The sequence below is a fragment of the Fukomys damarensis genome, unplaced genomic scaffold (genome assembly GCF_012274545.1).
Source record: "Fukomys damarensis isolate Sample0158 unplaced genomic scaffold, DMR_v1.0_HiC HiC_scaffold_33, whole genome shotgun sequence".
Taxonomy (NCBI): Eukaryota; Metazoa; Chordata; class Mammalia; order Rodentia; family Bathyergidae; genus Fukomys; species Fukomys damarensis.
Genome location: NW_022900945.1, coordinates 47,359,590 through 47,379,858, shown reverse-complemented (window position 1 = coordinate 47,379,858; position 20,269 = coordinate 47,359,590). Strand labels below are relative to the sequence as shown.

Below are 20,269 nucleotides of genomic sequence, written 5' to 3'. Positions count from 1 at the left end.
TTGCACCCACCATGGGCTTGATAGGCAGGAAGCACTTGCTGGGAAATACTCCCCCTGCTTCACTCTGGTGGGGCCTTGATAGCTGTGTGTGCCCCTGTGCGGTACTAGGTTCAAAGGTGAGAAGTGGTGTTTGAACCAAGATCCAAAAGGCATATCCAGGTCCAAGAGAGGTGAGGCGGAGGGGTGGGGACATCCAGGAAAATGGGCAGCACTGCTGTCCAGTCTGTAAGTTTCTGGTTGGGGTTCCATTTTCTTTCTTCAAAATCCCAATTAAAATATAGGTTTCTAAAAAGTGGGGAGAATGGGGGCCGGGGATTTAGCTCAGCGGTTCAGTGGCCTGCCTTGCAAGTGCAAGGACCTGAGTTCAATCCCCAGTAACCCCCCCAAAAAAAATTGGGGAGAGGGGGTCATTGTGCTCTCTAAGAAGTCTTAATTTTAGCTTTGTGTTAGAAAAACTATGCTCCCCTGCCAGAGAGAGAAGTAAATGTGTTGACATGCTTAAGAAAACATTTGTAGTCCTTCAAAGGAGGCTATAAAGGGAGATGAATTCAAGAAATTGGCAGATCTAGGGAGGGAGTTCTCGCAGCCACCAATAATCTGCTTGCAAAGAAGCAAAGGAACTAATTACATTTGGAGAGGACTGTGCACCTGATAAAATAATTAAAAATAAATTGCTCTCCTTGGAAATGCAAATTACTGAATGTTTAAGAGACCCCATTGGTCACATAGACGATAAATAGATGTATTTTCTTAAGTCTGTTAGGTGGCATTGATTGATTTGCAATTCTAGGTACAACTGGGTCTGAGTACCTTTTGAGATAAAGGCAAGGGGGTCCCAGGCCCAGCAAGGACACCTGTTGAAGTCTTATGGCATGAAGGCCCCACCGTGGAATTTTCCAGGCTGTGAGTTGGGGAGTCCTTAAGAATCAGATTTCAAGGGCCCGGGATTTAGCTCAGTGGTTCCACCGCCTGCCTTGCAAGCGAAGGTCCAGAGTTTGATCTCCAGTACCCCCGCAAAAAAATGATTTTGCTTTCCAATTGTCTTGAACCCCAGCCCTGCAAGAATAGGCAGGGTGGTGGCCCTGTGGCCCCTCCTGCTCCAGGTACTGCCACCATTCTTTCCCACTTTCCAGACTGGCAGGTCACAGAAAGTAAGGACCAGGGGCCATGGGCCCCTTGGTGGTAACGGAGACATGAAGCCCTGACACCAACGGACACACTGCTGCACAAGCACCCCGTTCAAAGGACAGAAGAAAGAGTTTTCCTTCATCATGACTTAATAAGTCTTGGAGCACAAAAACCAATGCCCCCCATCAATGTATAAAATGTTTTATCATTTTGTCAAAGGATCAATACTGTGATTCTTCTACTCTTAAGCTATCGAGTCGGCATTTGCAGATGAGCTAGGGGAAGATGATTGGATTTCTGCCTGGGAAGAAGTCGCATTCTGGTTGGGGAGGCAGAATTGACGTAAACAAGCATGTTCCCAGTTCCTTTTGCCTTGGTGACATCAGACTCCTTCAGAAGTCTCTTATCTAGAGCAAAAAGAATACCCGGAGCCAGTGTGACTGGGCCATCGGTGTTTTCAGGAGAACCAATGATGTAAGAGGAGTGAGGAGAGGGCCCACCCAGGGCTCTGCCTTGGGAGCGCATTTGCTCCTCTGTGCTATGGGAAGGAGGCACTAGAACAACGATGCTGTCCACACCTGAAGGCTACCCTGGGTGGGCGAACAAAGAAACACGTGACAGCTCTGGGCAGCACATAAATGCTCACTAAATGTTCGCTGTAAACCTCAAGTGACATGCCCGAAGCCACAGACACAGTAAAGGACAGAATGAGAATTCTCTCATGCTCCAGCCAGTCCAGTTCAAAAGTCCCCCGGCACTCCAGCCACAGGTGCCTCTCAGGATTCAGCTGCATTCATCTGCCTCTTCATCTTCTCGTCTGCCTGGGGTCCCGCCTCCACCCTGTTTCATGCCCACCCAGAGCGCCCTTTCTTTCTGTGCGCTGAGACTCCACCTCGACAACTTCCTGGCCTTCTGGTATAAGCAGAGGAGGAGAATCAGCAGAAGGCCAGACAGGACAATGGGGCAGACAACTAGGAAATACAGTAAAGGTGCTGAGGAACAGATCCTTGCTTGAAATGTGGGCTCTGCAACAGAAGGGCAAAAAATACAGAATAATCATTATCCAACTTACATGGAGTAGTCAACCCTGTGCATTTCTCCATTTATTGTTATAAGCAAATAAATGTAAAAATAGCAGGCCAAATGGGATAGACCCCTTAAGTTGCATGTGCGAGCACAGGATGGGGTGAGGAGAGGCCCCCAGGCACATGCTGTGCAATTCCCACTTGCCCAGCAATTTCCAATGACCTACTTAAAATTACCAGCCAAAATGAAAACCAAACAAAAAAAAGGAAACAAGAAAAAAACCTCCCCTTTAATCTTCTTTCCTTAGCAAAGATATCTATAATTCAGCCCTCGATCTCAACTGTGTTGCTTGTCCTGAATTTTTAACTGAAGTATTCCCACAGCTGCTTGTGAAACACACACACACCCCACTGCACTGTCCTTTCACACAGCTGCACCTGCCCAGCAAGCGCTTTTCTCCCAACCCATAGCATGGCCCCCAGGCAGCCCACTTCCAGGAACCCTCCATTGGCTCCTTTTCCTCCAAGATCATTCCCTGCACATAATCTTCCAGGTCCTCTGGGCTTAGCTGGGTCACACCTCCTCTGCCAGGGCACCCTACCTTGCCTTGGGCACAGTACCCTTTCTTGTCCCCTCTTGTAAACCCTTGGTTTGGGACTCTTCCATTCCCTTTCAGTACCTCCCTTGGTTCATTAGAGTTACTAGAGTATATCTGATAGTATTACTTGTTTCTGCATCCCCTACAGTGCCTGACTAGCAAATGTGCTCAGTAACTTTTGCTGGTCAGATTGGTTGCAATCACAGGGGCCAAAGATAGTATATAAAGGCCTGCTGAAGCCTATAATCTCTCTGGCAGCTGCAGTCCCCTGGGAAGCACCACTGGCAGAACAACATGCAGAGCGGGGAGCATCCACCTGGGTCAGGGAAACAGAGCTGGAAGATTGCAAATACCACAAGTTCCAGGAAACAGTGCCCTGAGCCACTGTCAAATAACCAGGTTTACAGACTCCCGAAGCAGAAAGTCATATGCTTAAAGAGACACGAGCCATCAACTGTAGTTTCCTAGTCACTTAGGTATGATATCATATTTGAAATCAGGACTGTTCTGGAAAAAAAAAAATTGGATGCTAACAATAGCTGTGCTTTTCTTGGAAAATTGTAATGACATAAGCAATCGCTTCCTCAAAGGTTAAGCTATAGGATTCATGGGATTATAGATTCTCAGAGATGAAAAGGGGTTTGGAGGTCATTGTGACCAAACGCCTGTTGCAAGGATTCCTTTGTTGTATTGCTAATGCATTTTACATGTTGAAGAGCACCTCTTTGTGAGGAATCAAGATAGGATCTAGACTTTGCCCAAGTCCTGCATTGTGTGCTCTTGGAGCGCAGGGCCTGCAGCTTCTGTGATCTTCTACAGCCCTTTGCCCATAGGAGCTCAGTGGAGCCTGGTGAATGAATGAGTTCATTGCAGGAGTGCTGACCACACAGGAACCTGGGGATGGCTGCCTCATGATGCAAAGTGAACATCGTCCCTGCAGCTCTAAGTGGGGCTGGAAAAGAGCTGCTGAGGCTCATGGCTTAGAGTTTGTCTGGTCTCCTTTGTAATCCCCACCCTCAGTTTGACTTTTCTTTTTGAAAGGTGAGGCAATGGCAAAGCTAGATTTTAATTCTTTAAGTCCCCTTTCCTCATTCTATGGGACTCATCTCCAAAATGATCTGGCTTGACTGCAATTATTCTGCCAGTTCTCATCAGAGTACACTTGAAAGTATGGTCAAAAGAAGGCAAAAACTGCAACCCTGAAAGAGAATAGAGCAGAGTCCAGGCGTTAAGAGCACTGGCCATGGCCATTTGTCCAGAGTAGTAAATGAGTACCTGTTGTATTTCAGAGAGAGCTAGATTCAAATCCTCACTCTTTAATTTTCCTGTTATTGACATTGGATAAGTTACTTATCTTCTCTAATCATTAGTTTCCTCATCAATCAAACAGAAACAACAATTTCTAGAGTTGTGTTGAGATCATGTGTAATACAGCACTTAACATAGTGCCTAGTGAGTTTGTTAAGTCAGTAAGCAATAAATATCAGCTGGAATGCTACTGTGAAAGCTGAGTAGATCACAGGTAACTTTTTCTTTTACGAGACCAGGCAGAGAGCAGGTTCAGAGCCTACTGACTTCTTACAGGGTCCACAAGTGGTATACTTTGGATCTAAAATGTCCTCCAAAGGCCCATATATCAAAGGCTTGGTCCTAGAACCTTTAAGAGGTGGGACCTCATGGGAGGTCTTAGGTCACTGAGGTGCCCTTTCTCTTTCTCTTCCCCTCTCCCTGGCTCTCACCTACCCTCCTCCCCCCACCTCTCTCTCCTCTTTTGTACTTCCTGGCTGCCATGAAATGAGCAGCTTCCTCTGCCACACACTCCAGCCATGAGGTGCTGCCTCAGCACAGGCCCAGAGCAACAGGCCAACCAACCACCATAGGCTGAAATGTCCCAAACAGAACTTTTCTTTATTAGTTGATGATATCAGGCATTTTGATACACCAATGAAAAGCTAATTTTCTTGGATCGCTGACTGTTCCATTCCCAGACCTGGGTGACCTCCAGCTGAGAGTCACATTCACGTGATTACTTAGGAGGTCCTGGCTTCCTGTTCTAGTCGTGGGAGGCAGAGACTAATGGGAGTGAGGCACCAAGTGTCACAGTTGCTAGGATGCTGAAGTGAGATGGGGCTGGCACAGAAGAGTCAGGAAGAAATCTGGTAATGGGATTTCTGCTCTGAGATGCTAACCTTCTCCATGAAGGGACTGCCAGAGGGCTTGACTATCTTAATGGGAAGGAGGTTGCTCCACTTAGAGCAATCTGCCATCAAAGGACAGCGAAGTGCACTCTTCACAGTGCTAAATTGGCCGACAGCTAGCAACTGTCAGCTCTGGTGCTTCTAAATTACCTCTCCTGGGAGAGCAGTGTTTGCTCTGGATCCCACAACCACCATTTCCCACCATCTGCCTCTCACCCATATTTGGATTAGAATTGGTGACACTCAAACCATTAAGGTTTGGCATTCTGAATCAATTTGAGTAAGTGCCCGATACAAGGCCTGCAAAATAGAGCCAGAATGTAATGAGAACACTTCCTCCTGAGGTTAGTTTATAACTTGCTTCCACACACAGCCGGACACACGATAAGGAGCCCTTCTTCCTGACACTACCTCAGAAATGCTGGCTTATGAGAATAGGATGGCAAGGGCTACCAACTTCTCCCCACCCACCAATTCAAAACTTGAAAGATGGACCATGCCCTGTGCAGTCATGTGAGAGAGTTGGCTCCTGTCAAGACATAAAAGTTCCCTCATAGCAAGTTCATCTCCTAATAAGTAAAACCCTGGTCAGTCTAATTGAGGACTCCTTCACTCTTTCATCAAGTATTTGTTAAGGGCTATACGTCAAGCCTTACTGAAGGCTTTGGAAAAACATAAATGCAGTGGCCTCTCCAGAAATTTCAGTGCGGTAGGGATGTGCATCTTTCTTAAGAGTTACTAAATAAGCCCTCATCCAAATAAAAGCTGGGAGATAGCAACAAGAGCTGCACAACTACAAATACTCCAGTGCCCAGAAAAGTCTTACAGCGGGCCTATCAATTAATCGTAGCTAATCCTTCATTCAGATTAAAACATTAATATCTAGGGTCAGGACGAGGAGAAAAGACTCAGGCAGCTGCAGTCGTGTGCTGGGTTAGTCACTGACGAGAAAGTAAGATAGTGAAGAAAAGGCAAGGTCCTTTTATACTACTCCCAGCGGGAACTTTCTAAAATGCAAGTCAGATGGTGTCACTGCTCTCTTGGACTTGTCCAGTAATGTCCCATAGCCATCATGTTAAAGTGCACTCCCTTGGATTTGTTCTTTAGTCACATTTGAGATCTGTGTCCTTCCCACCTGACCAGTCTCACCTCTTGCCGTTGTACCACATGGCTGTAGTTTTTGTCATTCTCAGCTGTGATGTTCCCTAAGTATAACATGAAGTTTTGTGTCTTTTTATTATACTGCCTACCCTTACCTTTCTCTACACTACCTTCTGTCCTTTTTGCAGTTTCCATACCCCAGGGCACCTTCCCAGGTCTTCTCGCCACCAGCGCCTTCACCTGAGCTTCCTCATCATCCTGGGAACGTTTATTCGATGACACCTATCGTGTTGGATTTGATCCCCCCACTAGACATCAAACTGTGGGAAAATGCTTTGTTCCTCACAATTTTTATGTTCTCAGAATCTGTGTACCATGTTTGGAGGTAAAGAGGAAGTGGGGTCCACTTTTTTTTTTAGTACTTATAACATCTCAGGAACTGCCCTAGATACAATAAAAAGATTTGTACTATGACACTCACTTTCTGAGACAGCTGGGGCTCTTAGAAGCCAAGTCACCACAGTGTGACTTCATGGCTAGCGGGTGGTAAAGCTGTGAGGGGAGCCGAGGTTTATCTGACTCCACCCTCTGGGGACTTTGCAACACCCAAGAGTCCCCCCTGTTCAGAAAGGAACAGTGAGGTGTAGGACCCAGATGCTGTGTTACAAGGATTTTCTTGAGTATCTGTGACATTAGTCTCACTGGAAAACCTTGGTGGGTCAAGGCACAGGCTTTTGAGCTTTTCCAGTTGGGAGGAATACAAAGACCACTTAATTTTTAATGTTCCTTTCCAGAGTTCATCTTTCGAAGACCTTAATCCTGTTTTACAAGGATTCCACAGAGATTAACACACACACACACACACACACACACACACACACACACACACACACACACGAGGGACCTCAACTGCCTCAGAGGAAATGTGCAAATATGTACTTCTTACAGTTATTATCCATTTATTCTAGTGCAAAAATTGTTGATTCTATAGAGCCTATGAATTCCAGTGGGAAAACAGGTATGGAATGTGCTCAGGGGTATGGGACTTCCTATAACTGTCGAAATGAAAAGCAGATAAGAAAAAAATTCTGCCTGGATACTTAGGAGAGCAATAATGTGGAGGTAGGAATCATGGTGCAGGCCTAGAGTCCCTGCTGCTTGGGAGGCTGAGACAGAAGGATTTTAAGTTCACGTGCAGCCTAGGTGACTTAGCAAGACCCTATCTCAAGACTAAAAATAAAAAGGACTGGCAGTATAGCTCAGTGGTAGAGTGACCATGTGCTCAACTGTCAGCATCAGGAAAAAAAAAAAAAAAAAAAAAAAAAAAAAAAAGAAGAGGATGATGCCACTCCAGGGAACAAATCCTAAAACTTTGGCCTCTAGTCTAGAAGCTTGTGTGTGTGGCTTAGATGCAGCCATTCCTATTTCTGAGGAGTTGCCATACATTCACAGTAATACTCCTGCCCTCCTAAGAAATATCACCAAAGCCAGCCAGGGAATGTCACCTTCATTGATCATTTTCATTTACCTTTCTTGGTGTAAAGCACTAAGACCACAACTCTATCTCAGTGGCCCTTTCCCATGGTAAGTTTAGCTTTATAGTTTACCTCTTCTCCTTGAACCTCACTAGAACAAGACGGTAAAGAAAATGAGCGGGCAGCTGTTGTAGTCAGTTGTTGGTCACCAGAGAGGATTTACTGGTCTATTGGAGAAAGTTTTGCTTTTACTATTAATACATGCTTAATATACACCTATGATGTGCCTGGCTGAAGATGACCTACTCACATGGAGAAGGGTCATGGTTTGGCCAAGGGTCCTTGAGTAGCTGCCCTCCTTCTCGGAGTCCGTAAATATGTTCTGTAGGGCACCCTGTCTCCCTTGATGTCTTTCAAGGCACAGTGAGAAGAAGCACACCAAATGGCTTGCATGGTTATTGTCTCTCAAAGGTCCATGAGGTTAAGCTTGCTGTCCAGCTTGGTGCTATTGGGAGGCAATGGAGATTTTAGGATATGTGGCCCAGGGAAGATCTTTAGGTCATTGGGGGCATGTCCTTAAAGGGACAGTGGGACTCTAGTCCTTTTCTCTTCCTCTCTTTTGCCTTCTGGTCATGAAGTTAGTGGTTTTGCTCCCACCATGGGCTCAAAAGAACAGGGCCAACTAGTCATAAACTACAATCTCTAAAGCTGTGAGCCGAAGAAACCTTTCATCTTTATAAGTTGCTTATGTCAAGTATTTATCATAATAATGGAAAAGATTAACACCTACATCACTATCAAAATGCTGGTAGCTTTTTGTTTTGTTTTTTTTTCAGTATAGAAGGAGACAAGGAAGGTAGTACTTATTTATTGATCGAGAAAGATTGTTCTGTTTTTGTGTTTTGACTAGGGAAATATTTAGATGTAATCGATTCTGGTTCAGTCAGGTCAAAATGTAAAATCATCATTTCTCTATTTTTCATTCTCATACCACTGCTGAACAGCTTTCTGAAATTGTAAGATCTACCAAGAGGTAAGGATGTCTGCTTCACACATTATTTGGTTATTTAAAAAGACATGATATTAGTGGCTTTTTTTGTTTGGGAAGAGAAGGGCAGAAGAGGTCAGACAGATGCACCTGTTATTTACATATCTATTTCCTAAGCCTCAGGTAGACCTTGTTTGTTCAAATGAATTGCTACTTAGAGAAGTAGTAAAGCCATTTTCTTTAGGGAATCTGGAAGTCATCTTTACCTTGAAGAAAAGCAAATCATGGCTGAGGGGAAAGCATACAAGGAGAGCCAGTCTCACGACCATGAGCACGTGGCAGCATAACCCCTAATTACCTGCAGACAGCACTGTGAGCACCATCGACTGTGACTCATCTGATGCTTGGTTGACCCACTTGCTTGGGTGGCCTTGTAGCTGCCACTCTGCCACACTGCACCAGTACATCCCAGCATCCTCCTTCTCCACCCTATGCAGCTTCAGGACAAAGTCTGTAGGAGATGAACGGTAGCATTGCAAGTGTCTCCTGCGCCCCTCATCCCCAAACTCCAGCAAGCCATTGTGCTGTAGGTGCGCCAGCATGTGAAGCCTGCCATCTTCTCTTCTCCAGAACCATGTCACAGAGTACAGGGAGGTCGGGGCCCCTGAGCCCTCAAGGCTGCAGTGGATGTCCACATTTCCGTGCTCAGTGGCATTTTCTGTCCGGTACACTCTGGAGATCCGTACCTTACTTCCTAGAAGACAAAATGACAGGGTTGGACATTCAGACTGAACACCTGCTCAGAAAACTAGTTTTCACTGGGAAGATCCCATCTGGTATTCTTTAGACATCAGAACTTTCACTTTTTTTTTTTTTTACAGTTTTCTTTGATCCTTGTCCTTTTTTCTTTCACATTTGCCTGAACATTCTCTGTTATGAATCAAACCAGCCACTTGTCTTCCTCCTCTTGTTCAGTGGACCCTGCCACTAAAAATCAGCTTCAGCTGGGTCCTCTGATCTGCTGCTTTGACTTCTCCTTGGCCAACTTCTTCAGTTTCCCAGAGGGTTTACTCAAAGCTTCCAGTACCCCTTCAAGTCGTGTATTACATCACTAACCCTCATTCTTTGAAAATTATCTTCCTCCAGCACACCAAGATGGTATCTGGAGTATAGATGCAGAGGGAGTAGAGGTTCTTCAAGAGACTAAGCATTTTGACCGAAGTGTTAAAATACCACCCACTGGAACCATTTAAGTTATTGGATTAGAATATATTTTAAACGGAAGTTGATGTACATACTCCCCCCTAACTAGCAGGTGAGTTGAGGACTTAGAATGACACCGAGTAATAAAATAAATAAAGAAATTATAATGTGCATTAAATTTTTAACTCCATTACAAATGTATTTAATTCATCTTTTAAAAACAACTTTGACCTTAGGCTCTTTTATAGCTTACTTTTTTCTTTCCTTCCTGGAGAAGCATGTGAAGTAGTGCTTTACAGGAATCTGTTTCCCACTCCAATAGTTACTTCCTATTTTATTGCACTATGGCTTCCAATTCCAATCCCATCACTACACTTGGCCAGGTCCAGTTTTATAGCACAAGGAACCCTCCAGTCTTTCTTTTCTTTTTTTTTTGTCCTCTCGGTGTTTTGTTACTAAAGTCTATTTTCTTCTTGAAATTCTTCCTTTGACCTCAGAGAAAATTCACCTTACCCCCCCGTTCTGATCAGTCTATTTCAGTATATTTTCCTGGAGCCTTATCATTAGTTCCTTCCCTTCTGCGTGATATGCAAATGGCAACCCACCGTCACCCCTAACTCACAGAGAGTTTTTGTTTGATACGCTTTGTGTTTTAAAAGAATTTGCTTAGCTGTGAATGGTTTCAAATTGAGAGAAGTGTTAAAAAATACTGCCAAAATTTCCTGATGTACCAAAAAACCTGACAACACAGAGCCTGTCTTTCTACGTTGTAAGCACTGGCCTGAGCCAGGAAATGGCAGCCTCTTAAAAAGGGACAGACATACACTGTCCAGGTATTGGCTGGAACAACTGTGAGCTAGGAATGGCAGCCACACAGATGCAGAGGGAGGACATGTTACAAATGAGTCTTGTGGATTGGCAGGGATGATAAAGGCAATTGGCGCAGGCTCAGGATAAGGGTCTCTGGGGCAGCTGCATACCGACAAACAGCTGGAAGTTAGGTTTAAAGGCCTAGAGCTCAGGAGATCAGGGCAGATCATGAAGACCCAGACTCATCATCTCAAAGGCAGTACTGGAAGCTGGGGAAATGTTTAAAATGTTCTGAGGAAAGCAGAGAATAAGAAGCAGAAGGGCCCAGGATATATCCCTAAGGAGCACTCATGTTTAGCAGGGACAGGAAGAGGGCCCTGAGGAAGAAGAGAGGAACCAGAACAGCAGGAAGAGATCCTATTCTGCCCCTGCTGCTTCCACAGACTGCAAGTGCCTTACAGGCAAGAGCTCTGCCTGATTTATCTGTGCCTTCCTGTTACCTCATATACAGCAGTGTTCAATTATAAACTTATTCTTTGACATTACCTTGAAAATAATAACGTAAGTGCCAATTTAGATCAACTTATTTGCATTGAGCTATTGGATCTGATCCAGTCCCCAAGCCTTAGCTGTGACATTCATTTAATTTTAATCAACAGTAGAGGTGACCTAACCAGCGCTGAGAGACCTAACCAAGCCAGCCCACATTTAGGTAGCAGAGCTCTCAGAGAGCCCTGAGGATGGCTGGAACTTGCATTACATTTTTAAAGATCTCCTGAGGAAGAGGAGATTCCCTCAGTAAGCCATTCCAACAGTTAACTACTCTTATTTCCCTTATGTTTAGGCAGCCAAATGTTGAAAAGCAATTTCTCCACACATCCCCATAGAGTTGTACAGTTTCTGTTCACAGTGGGAGAAATATGCTTCGTATTACCCTTTCTCTGCCAAATTACAGTAAGTAGAGCCCCACTGGAGTGACACAGCTTGTTGTGGTAGAGATCTCGAGATACGATACCATGGGTAGCTGCACAGACCAGGCCGGCTAGGCTGGTAAGCGAACCTATGCACAGGATCATGTTCCTATTTGAGCTCCTCAAAACCCCAGATTGATTCACCTCAAGTGACCCCCACCCTCTGGTGTGCCACCAGGTCCTGCAGTCATTCTTGTAACAGGTGCACAGTATTCCTGTAACTCCAGATCATATTTTTACTTCTACATAACACTCTATAGAAGCTGCCCAAGAGAAGGTGGGTATTCTATAGAGAGACGTGTGCTAATGCACTCACAATTTTACCTGTGGGCTTGAGTTGCAATTTTGTTTGCCCAGACTTCTTTCCTCCAAGTTTCTGCCAAGTGTCATTTGTAGTCAGGAGCCATTCCTCCACAGCACAGTAATATTCTCCCTGATCACTGTCTTCCACACTCAAAATATGGAGCCGAAACAAGTTTTGGGAAACTTTTGCAATGTGAAATTTTTGTTTTCTCTGCGGGGTGCGAAATTCAGCCCCATATTTTACAACATTGGTCTGGTCCATTTCCAAGATCTTCAGCCAAGATGTATGAGTGGAAATAGGAGCAAAGTACCAAGCAATGGCTAACTGGAGGTTTCTAGTGTGCTGGGACAAGATGCTACATTCTATAACTGTGTTGGAGTTGATGGAGATCTCTTGGACTTGGCTGCTTGCATTCACACATAGCTTGCTCTCTGCATGAAAAGAATGAAAACAGTTACTTTGCTAACAAAACAAATTTTAGGGCAGAAGGGATGTTAGAGGTCAACTCAAACAGACTTCCTACACCCTTCACATATGCGAATCTCCTCTGTAGCAGCCTCCCTCACTGCTCAGCCTTTGAACTACTCACGGGCTGATGAAACGACCCATTGGTTCTTTGGATGGCACAGGCCCTAGTGAATTCTGTCTGATATCCTATTGAGTTTTCTCCCTCCATAACTTCCATCCACTGGCCCTAGTTCTCACTTGCTAGGTGGAGAGGGGAAGTGTCACCTAGAAAAGTCCGATCTCTTTTTCACACAGTTATGCCTCAGTATTTAAATACAAACTCTATAGCATTTCATGTATCAAATTGAGAAAGTGGCACTGTTAATTCCCTGTATGTTCACTATCCATAGTATACTTCTGGATTCACCATTTGCCAAAGTCTAGTTATAGCTCCCTTCAAACATAAGTTTAAAAAAAAAAGGAAACCATGAGATATTAAAATTGTACATCTTTTTGTAGCCACCCCACTACGGGAACATCACATGCATATGGAATCAACTATCTTTTAACCCTGACTTTTCTGCTTTGTCAGAAAGATATGCTTCCAATCTCTAACTTCTTGCTGGCATCACCAAATCTAATTTTATAAGAGTTTTTGTGGTCAATAGGTTCCTTTATTCTTCCTCCAAAAAACATTGATTAATAACATTTCATATTACATGCCAGTCTATTCTAGGATACCTGCCCTCATTGGTCAGATGGGATGGGGGAGGGAGAGAAGGGCAGAAAGAATCAGAGCACCCAGAAGGAATGCCTAACCCAAATACAGGAACGAGGCGAGGTTTCCTGGAGGAGGGAACATTTAACTAAGTCTTAAGGGTTATAGAAATTATTATGATGATGGGCCTAAGGAATTATACACAAAGAAACAATTTATTCAGGTATAGTAGTGCATTTCTGTAATTCCAGCTCTCTAGGAGGCTGAGATAGGAAAATCATAAGTTCAAGCCCAGCCTAGGCAACTTAAGAGACTTACCAAGAACCTGTGTCAAAATACAAAAGGGCTAGGGATGTAGCTTAGTGCAAAAGCCCTGGGTTTGATCCCAAGTACCAACAGAAAAGACAAATAAAACTTTGAGAGAACCTGGATTATCAAGGAACTACAAGTAATTCAGTGTGGCTAGAGTTCGAATTGAAAATGGAAAGTAAAAGGAAATGGCTGGAAAAACACATATACTAGATTATAGGGGAGCCTGTATGTCATGCTGTGGAGCTTTGGACATGAGGTGGACATAGAGGAGTTTTGGATGACTCAGGTTTCCAACTTGGGTCACCAGTAGGTGATGGCAACAGAGGAACCAATGGGTGAAGCGTAGCTCTAGATAATAATGGTATGTTTCCTTTATGACACAGCGAGTGTAGATATCTCTGAGAAGTGGTTGGATGTGAGTCTAGAGATCAGAAGAGAAGTTTTTTAGGACAGTGAACTTGGGAGTTGTCAACATATAGGTTGTATCCATTTCAACACATGGGGTAGGGAGAGTCTACCTGAAGAGAATGTAAAATGAGAAGAAAACAAACTGAGGTGCATCCAAAGGAACAGTGGTCTTTAAAGAATGAATTAGTGGGGGCCAACACACTTTCTGGTCCCCCTTCTGTTGCGCTTAGACAGAAGCTTTCTTTCTCGCAATACATTTTTCCTACTCTTAACGTCTGTTGCTCCTAGAATTCATTCTTCGATTTTAGAAAACATGAACTCACGGTTTGGATATCTAGTACATTTGGGATTTACATCTCTTCCCCCTATACCATTTTGGAGGTTCCACCAAGATTATTGGTTGGCGTGTTTGGCTCAAAGCACTTCCCTCCTCTGTGGCTGCTAGATTTCAAGATAAAGCTTCCAGAATGGTATCTGCCTTTCTGTTACACTCCAGCTACTTGTGATAAGAGATACGTGTCAAGCCAGCATGAGATGGCATCCTACTAAAGGATAACAAATAAGAGTTTTCTTTATATCATTTAAAGTCTTGTGATCAGATGGAGGTGTCTGACTGGAAGACTAATCCATACTAAGATGAACATCTCTTTTATCTGACAGAAATATAACTAAATGAAGAGGACTGACAGTATTTTGGCCCTAGCCCCTGAAGCTCAACAAAATGCAGGACACAAAGGAAACTTCTACAGGATCCTACAACTTTGTGTCTGCCAAACTCCAAGGAGTCATTCAAATGGAACCAATGACAAATGTGCTAGACTTCTTTTACTGGGATCCACCAGATTGACCTTGTAAACAGCTCATAAATGCTAAACTATACCGTATGACTTCTATGTTGGATTCTGAAGTCCCCTGGACCTCCTCCTTTTCCTCTGTGGGAGGCTGTTACTAGTTCCTCCTAGTGGAAACCCTTGTTGGCTATATTCATAGCAGTCCTGCTGACCTTAGTATTTGGTCCATGTATTTTTACCTGTTTCTTTAGTTTTGTCTCCTCCAGAGTTAAAGCTATACCCAGACTTGAAGCTATAAGACTACCCAAGATGACAGTGCCTGGCACCTATCCAGGGCCTTTAGATAGACCCTCTGCCGAGTAACTCTGACTGCTGATCACAACTACTACCCTCTTCAGCCAGAAGTAGCCAGAATAGTCTTCACCCTTCGCGCCCTCACAGCAGTTTGGGGTACTTCTTCAGGGGCAAAATATTGCAGATAGGTAAGTTAATTAGATATCTTGTAGGCAGTTAGACGAGGCCAGCCCAGGGGGAGCCAACGTGGAGGACCATCAAGGAGCTAACATGGAGGACAATCAGAGACACATTCACTGAAGGCCAGAATTGTAAAAGGAGAGAAACTACTATACACTTGTGCTTCCCCTGGGGATAAATAGCAGCAATTGATGTTCTAAATAGGTTTCAATCACCTGGGTGGGGGGCCAAAATCTTAACCCAACCTTTCCAGGAAATATCTCTGACCCCCAACCCTTACTGAAAATCCTTGTATGCTTGCTACATGACTTGCTCCCCCATTTGACCCCCCCATTTAATCAATATTACCTGGGTGACTGTACTTGTAATCTTATTAGTTGATCGTGGTTTTGCCCCATCTCATGGCCACCTTGTAATTTTCCACTGGGTCTTGTAGTTTTGTCCCATTTTGTACCCACCTCCCCACATCTTGGAGAAGTGGGATGAGTGGGCAGGCAACCCACTTTCCAGTCCCACGTCTGTCTCTCTTAGACAGAAGCTTTCTTTCCCTCCATGCATTTTTCCTACTCCTAAGCTCCATTGTTCCTAGAATTCATTCTCTGATTTTAGAGACTGCAAACTTGCATTTTGGATATCTAGTACATTTGGGATTTACCGGTTTCTTTAGTTTTGTCTCCTCCAGAGTTAAAGCTATACCCAGACTTAAAGCTATAAGGCTACCCAGGATGACAATATAATTTTCCATTGGGTCTTACAGTTTTGTTCCCATTTGTACCCACCTGACCACAAGACTTTGCTGTATAAAACATCTTTGAGAAGTGGGGTGGGTGGGCAACCCACTTTCCTGTCCCCCTCTGTCTCTCTTAGAAGCTTTCTTTCCTTCAATAAATTTTTCCTACTCTTAAAAAAAATGACTCAGTGGAAGAGAACTGTGTAAAAGAGAATTAGAAGAAGCAGTCAGTGTTAGGAAAGGAAGTCAGAAAATCTTGTATTATGGGGCCAAAGAAAAAACAAGAAATGTCAAGAGAAAGGTGTAGGGCAGCAATTTCAAATGTCACAAAACATACAAGTCAATTAAGGCATGAAACGATAAACAAGGAGATAATTACTACTACCAAAAATATTGCTCAGCAGCAGACAGAATATGACAGCTACCACATCTGAGCAAATGCCTGCTATATCAGACATTGCCAGGCACACTATACAGGATACCACATTTAAGTTGCACATCAATAATTTAAAGGAGAGATAACAATGGTTTTGACAGATTGGGTGACTTGACCAATGTCCTACTGCTATCCACTGCTCCTCAGATCTAAATGACTTCAGCATCTCCCAAGCTTTCTGTCCTAAGAGGTTGCAAGTTAAGAGAGAGAAGATGCACAGCCCAGCAGAACATTGCCCAGGTTGTGTCTTACTCTTAACCTCCATGCTCTGTCACTGACTGACAAGGTAGATTATGTTTGACTACAATCATAACTTCTCTTACACAATAGCACATTACAAAGTAGTAGAAAACTATATTCTAGTAGAATTGCTATTACTCCTACCCCTAGGGAGGACAGTCCCAACATTTGATAACTGCCAGGACATGGGCAGAGACCTTACCTAAAAGGTGCCTCTCCATTGGAGCACAGCCTTTGGGGCTCCTCCTGTGCTGGGCTAGGCCCTTTAGCAGCTGGGAACTTACAGACCACTGAAGGGATAGAAGGGACACTAAGCACGGTTACGAGCCAGTGTAGGAGGACTTCAGTGTTTTTAACAACTACTGTGGCCATGCTAGACATGCTAACAACATAAGCCAGTTTTCTGCTTATACAACACAAACATGGGAGACAGGGGACTTTATTTCCATAACCTACCCAAATGAAAATGAATTTTTAAGAGCAGGGATTACTTTCGAGGAGTGCTTACCTGGCAAAGTGACAGATATTTTCAGTGGGTGAGAGGTGGCAGATGCCCTGGCTGGATTGTTCGTGTGTAGGGAATTTCCGTCATAAACTTCCACTTTACACTGATACATTCCTGTTTCTTCCATAGTGGAGTCATGGATTAGGAGTTGTGAACGATATGAAGACTGGGAAACCTTTGTCTTCTTGGGGAACTGGGGGAGGAAATCCCCCCACTGAATAGTGCCATTATGGGTGATTTGAAGTAGCTGATGGAAGACCGGAGACTTGGCCGGCTGGAACTGCCAGGTCACGGTGAAGGGCAGCGCGAGGCCAGAGTAGGTGTCCCCAACTATACAGGACAGGTCAAAGGTGTCCGTTAACTTTACCTTTGGCTGACGGCTCATCAGACTAACTTGTAAACTTGACTCTGCAAAGAGAAAAGTGAAACCCAATCTCTAACGCATATCCCAAATCAACACGCAGTAGTTAAAAGTTTTCCTAGTGCCACTCTTCAGGTTGGGATGTGACTTTGTCCATTTAGACCGTCATATTTGTGGGGGGGTGGTAGAAGCTGGTTCACAGTACAGTCTGTTCTGAATTCTGACCTCAGTTGACCCTTTCTATGACTGTTCTCAGCAGCAACAACCAATAGTCAGTGTCTCTCCAGTCTGCTTCTTGGACAGCACTGCCGAATGGGTAGAGCTCTCTTGGCCCTGTGGTCCTGCCTACTTCCTTCCACCACTCCTGGATTCAGTAGTAGGATCTCTTGCCCAGGCTAGAAGGGACTCTGCAATGCCAGGGCTGAGCTGTCAAAAGGCAAACTGTATAAGCCTCAGCTAAGTCATCTGGGAGTTCACTCTGAATCCAGGCATGCTGCTGTAGGCTTGTAATTGCAGCACTAGGCAGATTGAGGCAGGAGGATCACAAGTTCAAGCCCAGCCTGGACAACTTAGTGATGAAGGGAGACCTTGTCTAAAATAAAATAAAATAGAAAGGACTGGGGGTGTAACTTAGAGTACAGCAATTGTCTTTAATCCTCAGTATAAAAAAGAGAAGCAGAAAAACATCCATTCCAATTCATAGGATTGTTTAAAGAACTCTGAACATCAGTTCACTCATTGCATTCAAAAGATGGGGTTTATAAAGAGGAGTAAACTATAGAGGTGAATGAGAGGCCCAGTACCAGAGACTGCTCTGTGACCTGAGATATATACATCATTACTGAGGGACTCGGGATGACGTACACATTACACAGCAGAATGAATTGCAAGTTCACAAAAGGATTTCTTTGGTACTTACTTAGAGATTTCACAGTGACCGAAATATTGTGAGCCCAGTGCAGCTGTCCGGCCTGCTTCCGGGTTCCCTCAGACACTCTGCACTCATACACACCGCTCTCTGTCACTGTGGTAGACGTGATCTCCAGCCGGAAGGTGGCCCAGTTCACTTTGTCCAGCCTTGTGTTGCCTCCAGTGGAGGCACCGAGCTGCACAGTGCCATCCTGCCCTATGCCAGCTACGAGCACGGGAGTGGCCTGGTCCTGCAGGGTGCGCCACCAGCTCACGGACAGAGGGCTCTCCGTTCCCCCTGCCTGGCAGAGAAGGGTGAGTGGCTGTCCTTCCCACACAGCTTGCTGCTGGCTGGACACGACCACACTTCTTGCTACGGATTACAGATTTTAGAAGAGAAAAATGTTTCGAGTAAATGAAATTTTTTCTAAAATACAGTGAAATTGCATTAAGGAGGATCTGACCAGTTCATGACAAATCCTATCAGGCTGTTTCCTCCTGCACCACCCCCGGAAAAAAAGGTCTGCTAAACACTTAAATAGTGGGAAGAAGGCAGCAGCAGGTATATTAGGAGAACCTATTTACACTTAACAGTTTATCAGTTGCACTTATTTATTTATCAATTTGTTAAATTAGCCCATCTTGAGGAATTTCTAGTTGAATAAATATTCAGTAGTATTTCTGTTAGAATTATTAGAGTGGGTGTGTGAACCTGAAGCTGATGAAACTGTGCTAATTTAAAGTTTTAGCCTTTTAGAATTCAGGCCTTTGGAGTTCAATACAATCTAACTGTTCCTTCTTATCTTCCCCTAATCAGTCCTAATTAGTTCGGTATGTGTTTTGAGCAGGGAAAGAACAGTGCTAATTAGATTTTTGTTCACAGTACCACAATAAAAATAATTACTTTGGGGAATATATATGTGTGTGTGTGTGTGTGTGTGTGTGTATATATTACATACATGATATCTATCGATCTGCCTATCTACTATCATCTATCTGTCTGTTATTGGTAAAAGGAGAGCCTTCTTAATGGCTAAACTACAGTACAAAACTGTAAATGTTAAACTAGTTCCTAGAAGGGAAATTCAAGATGTGTAAAAATGCAGTCATTCCTTCAACAAATGCTTACTGTGTAGGGTCTTGTTCTGGTTGCTTTGTGGGCAGTGAATATACATCAGGAGCTTGGGCATCTCATGCAGCCAGCATTAAATTTAAGGTCAAGATTTCTGGAGTCAAAATTACCCTGGGCAACACACTTGACCTCTCTGAGCCTTATTTTCTTTCCTGCGAAAACTCGCATAATAACAGCACCTTCCTACTGCCTTGTTGAGAGCACTGAACAAAGGGCAGACACAAGCAGCTGAGGTTGGCGGGCTAGGGAAAATACTCAAAATGGTTGGCTATTAGCATTAGTGTTTAATAAGAGGCACAGGCAAAAGCAGAGGTCGCTCGAAGCAAAAGAGAAAAGCAAAATAGAATTGACATTAGAAATCTAAAGAGGATCTAAATGAATTTGCAAATTGCTCTTCCTGGCTAGGAAGTTCAGTCTTGGGCTGTTTTATGTATAGATGTACACAGGTTACAAAGGTAGAATGAAAGTTAATGTCCAGAAATAGGATTGAAACTAGCAAACCTGCTTGCAAATTTGGAGGGTTAGGGGCATAATTATGCCTTAAAAATTTTTTTTAAGATAAAATGGCTTACATATGAAGTTTAGAAATTTGAGGGGAAACTATTACTAAAATGTCATGGCTTTAACCATTATAATTAATTTTTTAAAAATCACATTTCCTTAACTCATTGAAGTCATCCCTGCCCCATGATAAGAAGTGCTAAATAACCAGGTATGCTGAAGTTACACATCGCCGTGACAGTGGGTGCCTCCTTCTGTTTGAAATATTGACAGAATGACAAAACCCTGCTCATAATTCAAATAATAGCTTGACTTTCAAAACAGAATGTTAAACAGGATACTTAATAAATATGCTAATAAGTTTTCCTAGTTCTGCATATCGGTCCCTGTTTGGACTCCAGCCTATGCAAAGAATTATTTTTAGCTTTGGAAGATAACCCTGCTGATAGCATTATGAGCTGCATAACACAAAGCACACCTTCAGGTCCCTTTGGTACCAATTC

At 43.8% G+C, this 20,269-nt stretch overlaps 1 protein-coding gene across 1 annotated transcript in view; it reads right to left on the bottom strand.

Moving 5' to 3' along the window:
- Window positions 1–1,354: 1,354 nt before the first annotated feature.
- Window positions 1,355–20,269, bottom strand: part of Cd101 (CD101 molecule) — a 33,606-nt gene continuing 14,691 nt past the window's right edge. Inside the window, exons 5-9 of the mRNA XM_010631195.3 lie at window positions 18,144–18,506; window positions 16,867–17,271; window positions 11,823–12,233; window positions 8,873–9,268; window positions 1,355–2,153 (exon numbers count right to left, since the gene is read on the bottom strand). Coding sequence (XP_010629497.1) covers window positions 1,912–2,153; window positions 8,873–9,268; window positions 11,823–12,233; window positions 16,867–17,271; window positions 18,144–18,506 — 1,817 coding nt within the window. The 3' untranslated portion in view covers window positions 1,355–1,911. The remainder of the gene's footprint in view (window positions 2,154–8,872; window positions 9,269–11,822; window positions 12,234–16,866; window positions 17,272–18,143; window positions 18,507–20,269) is intronic.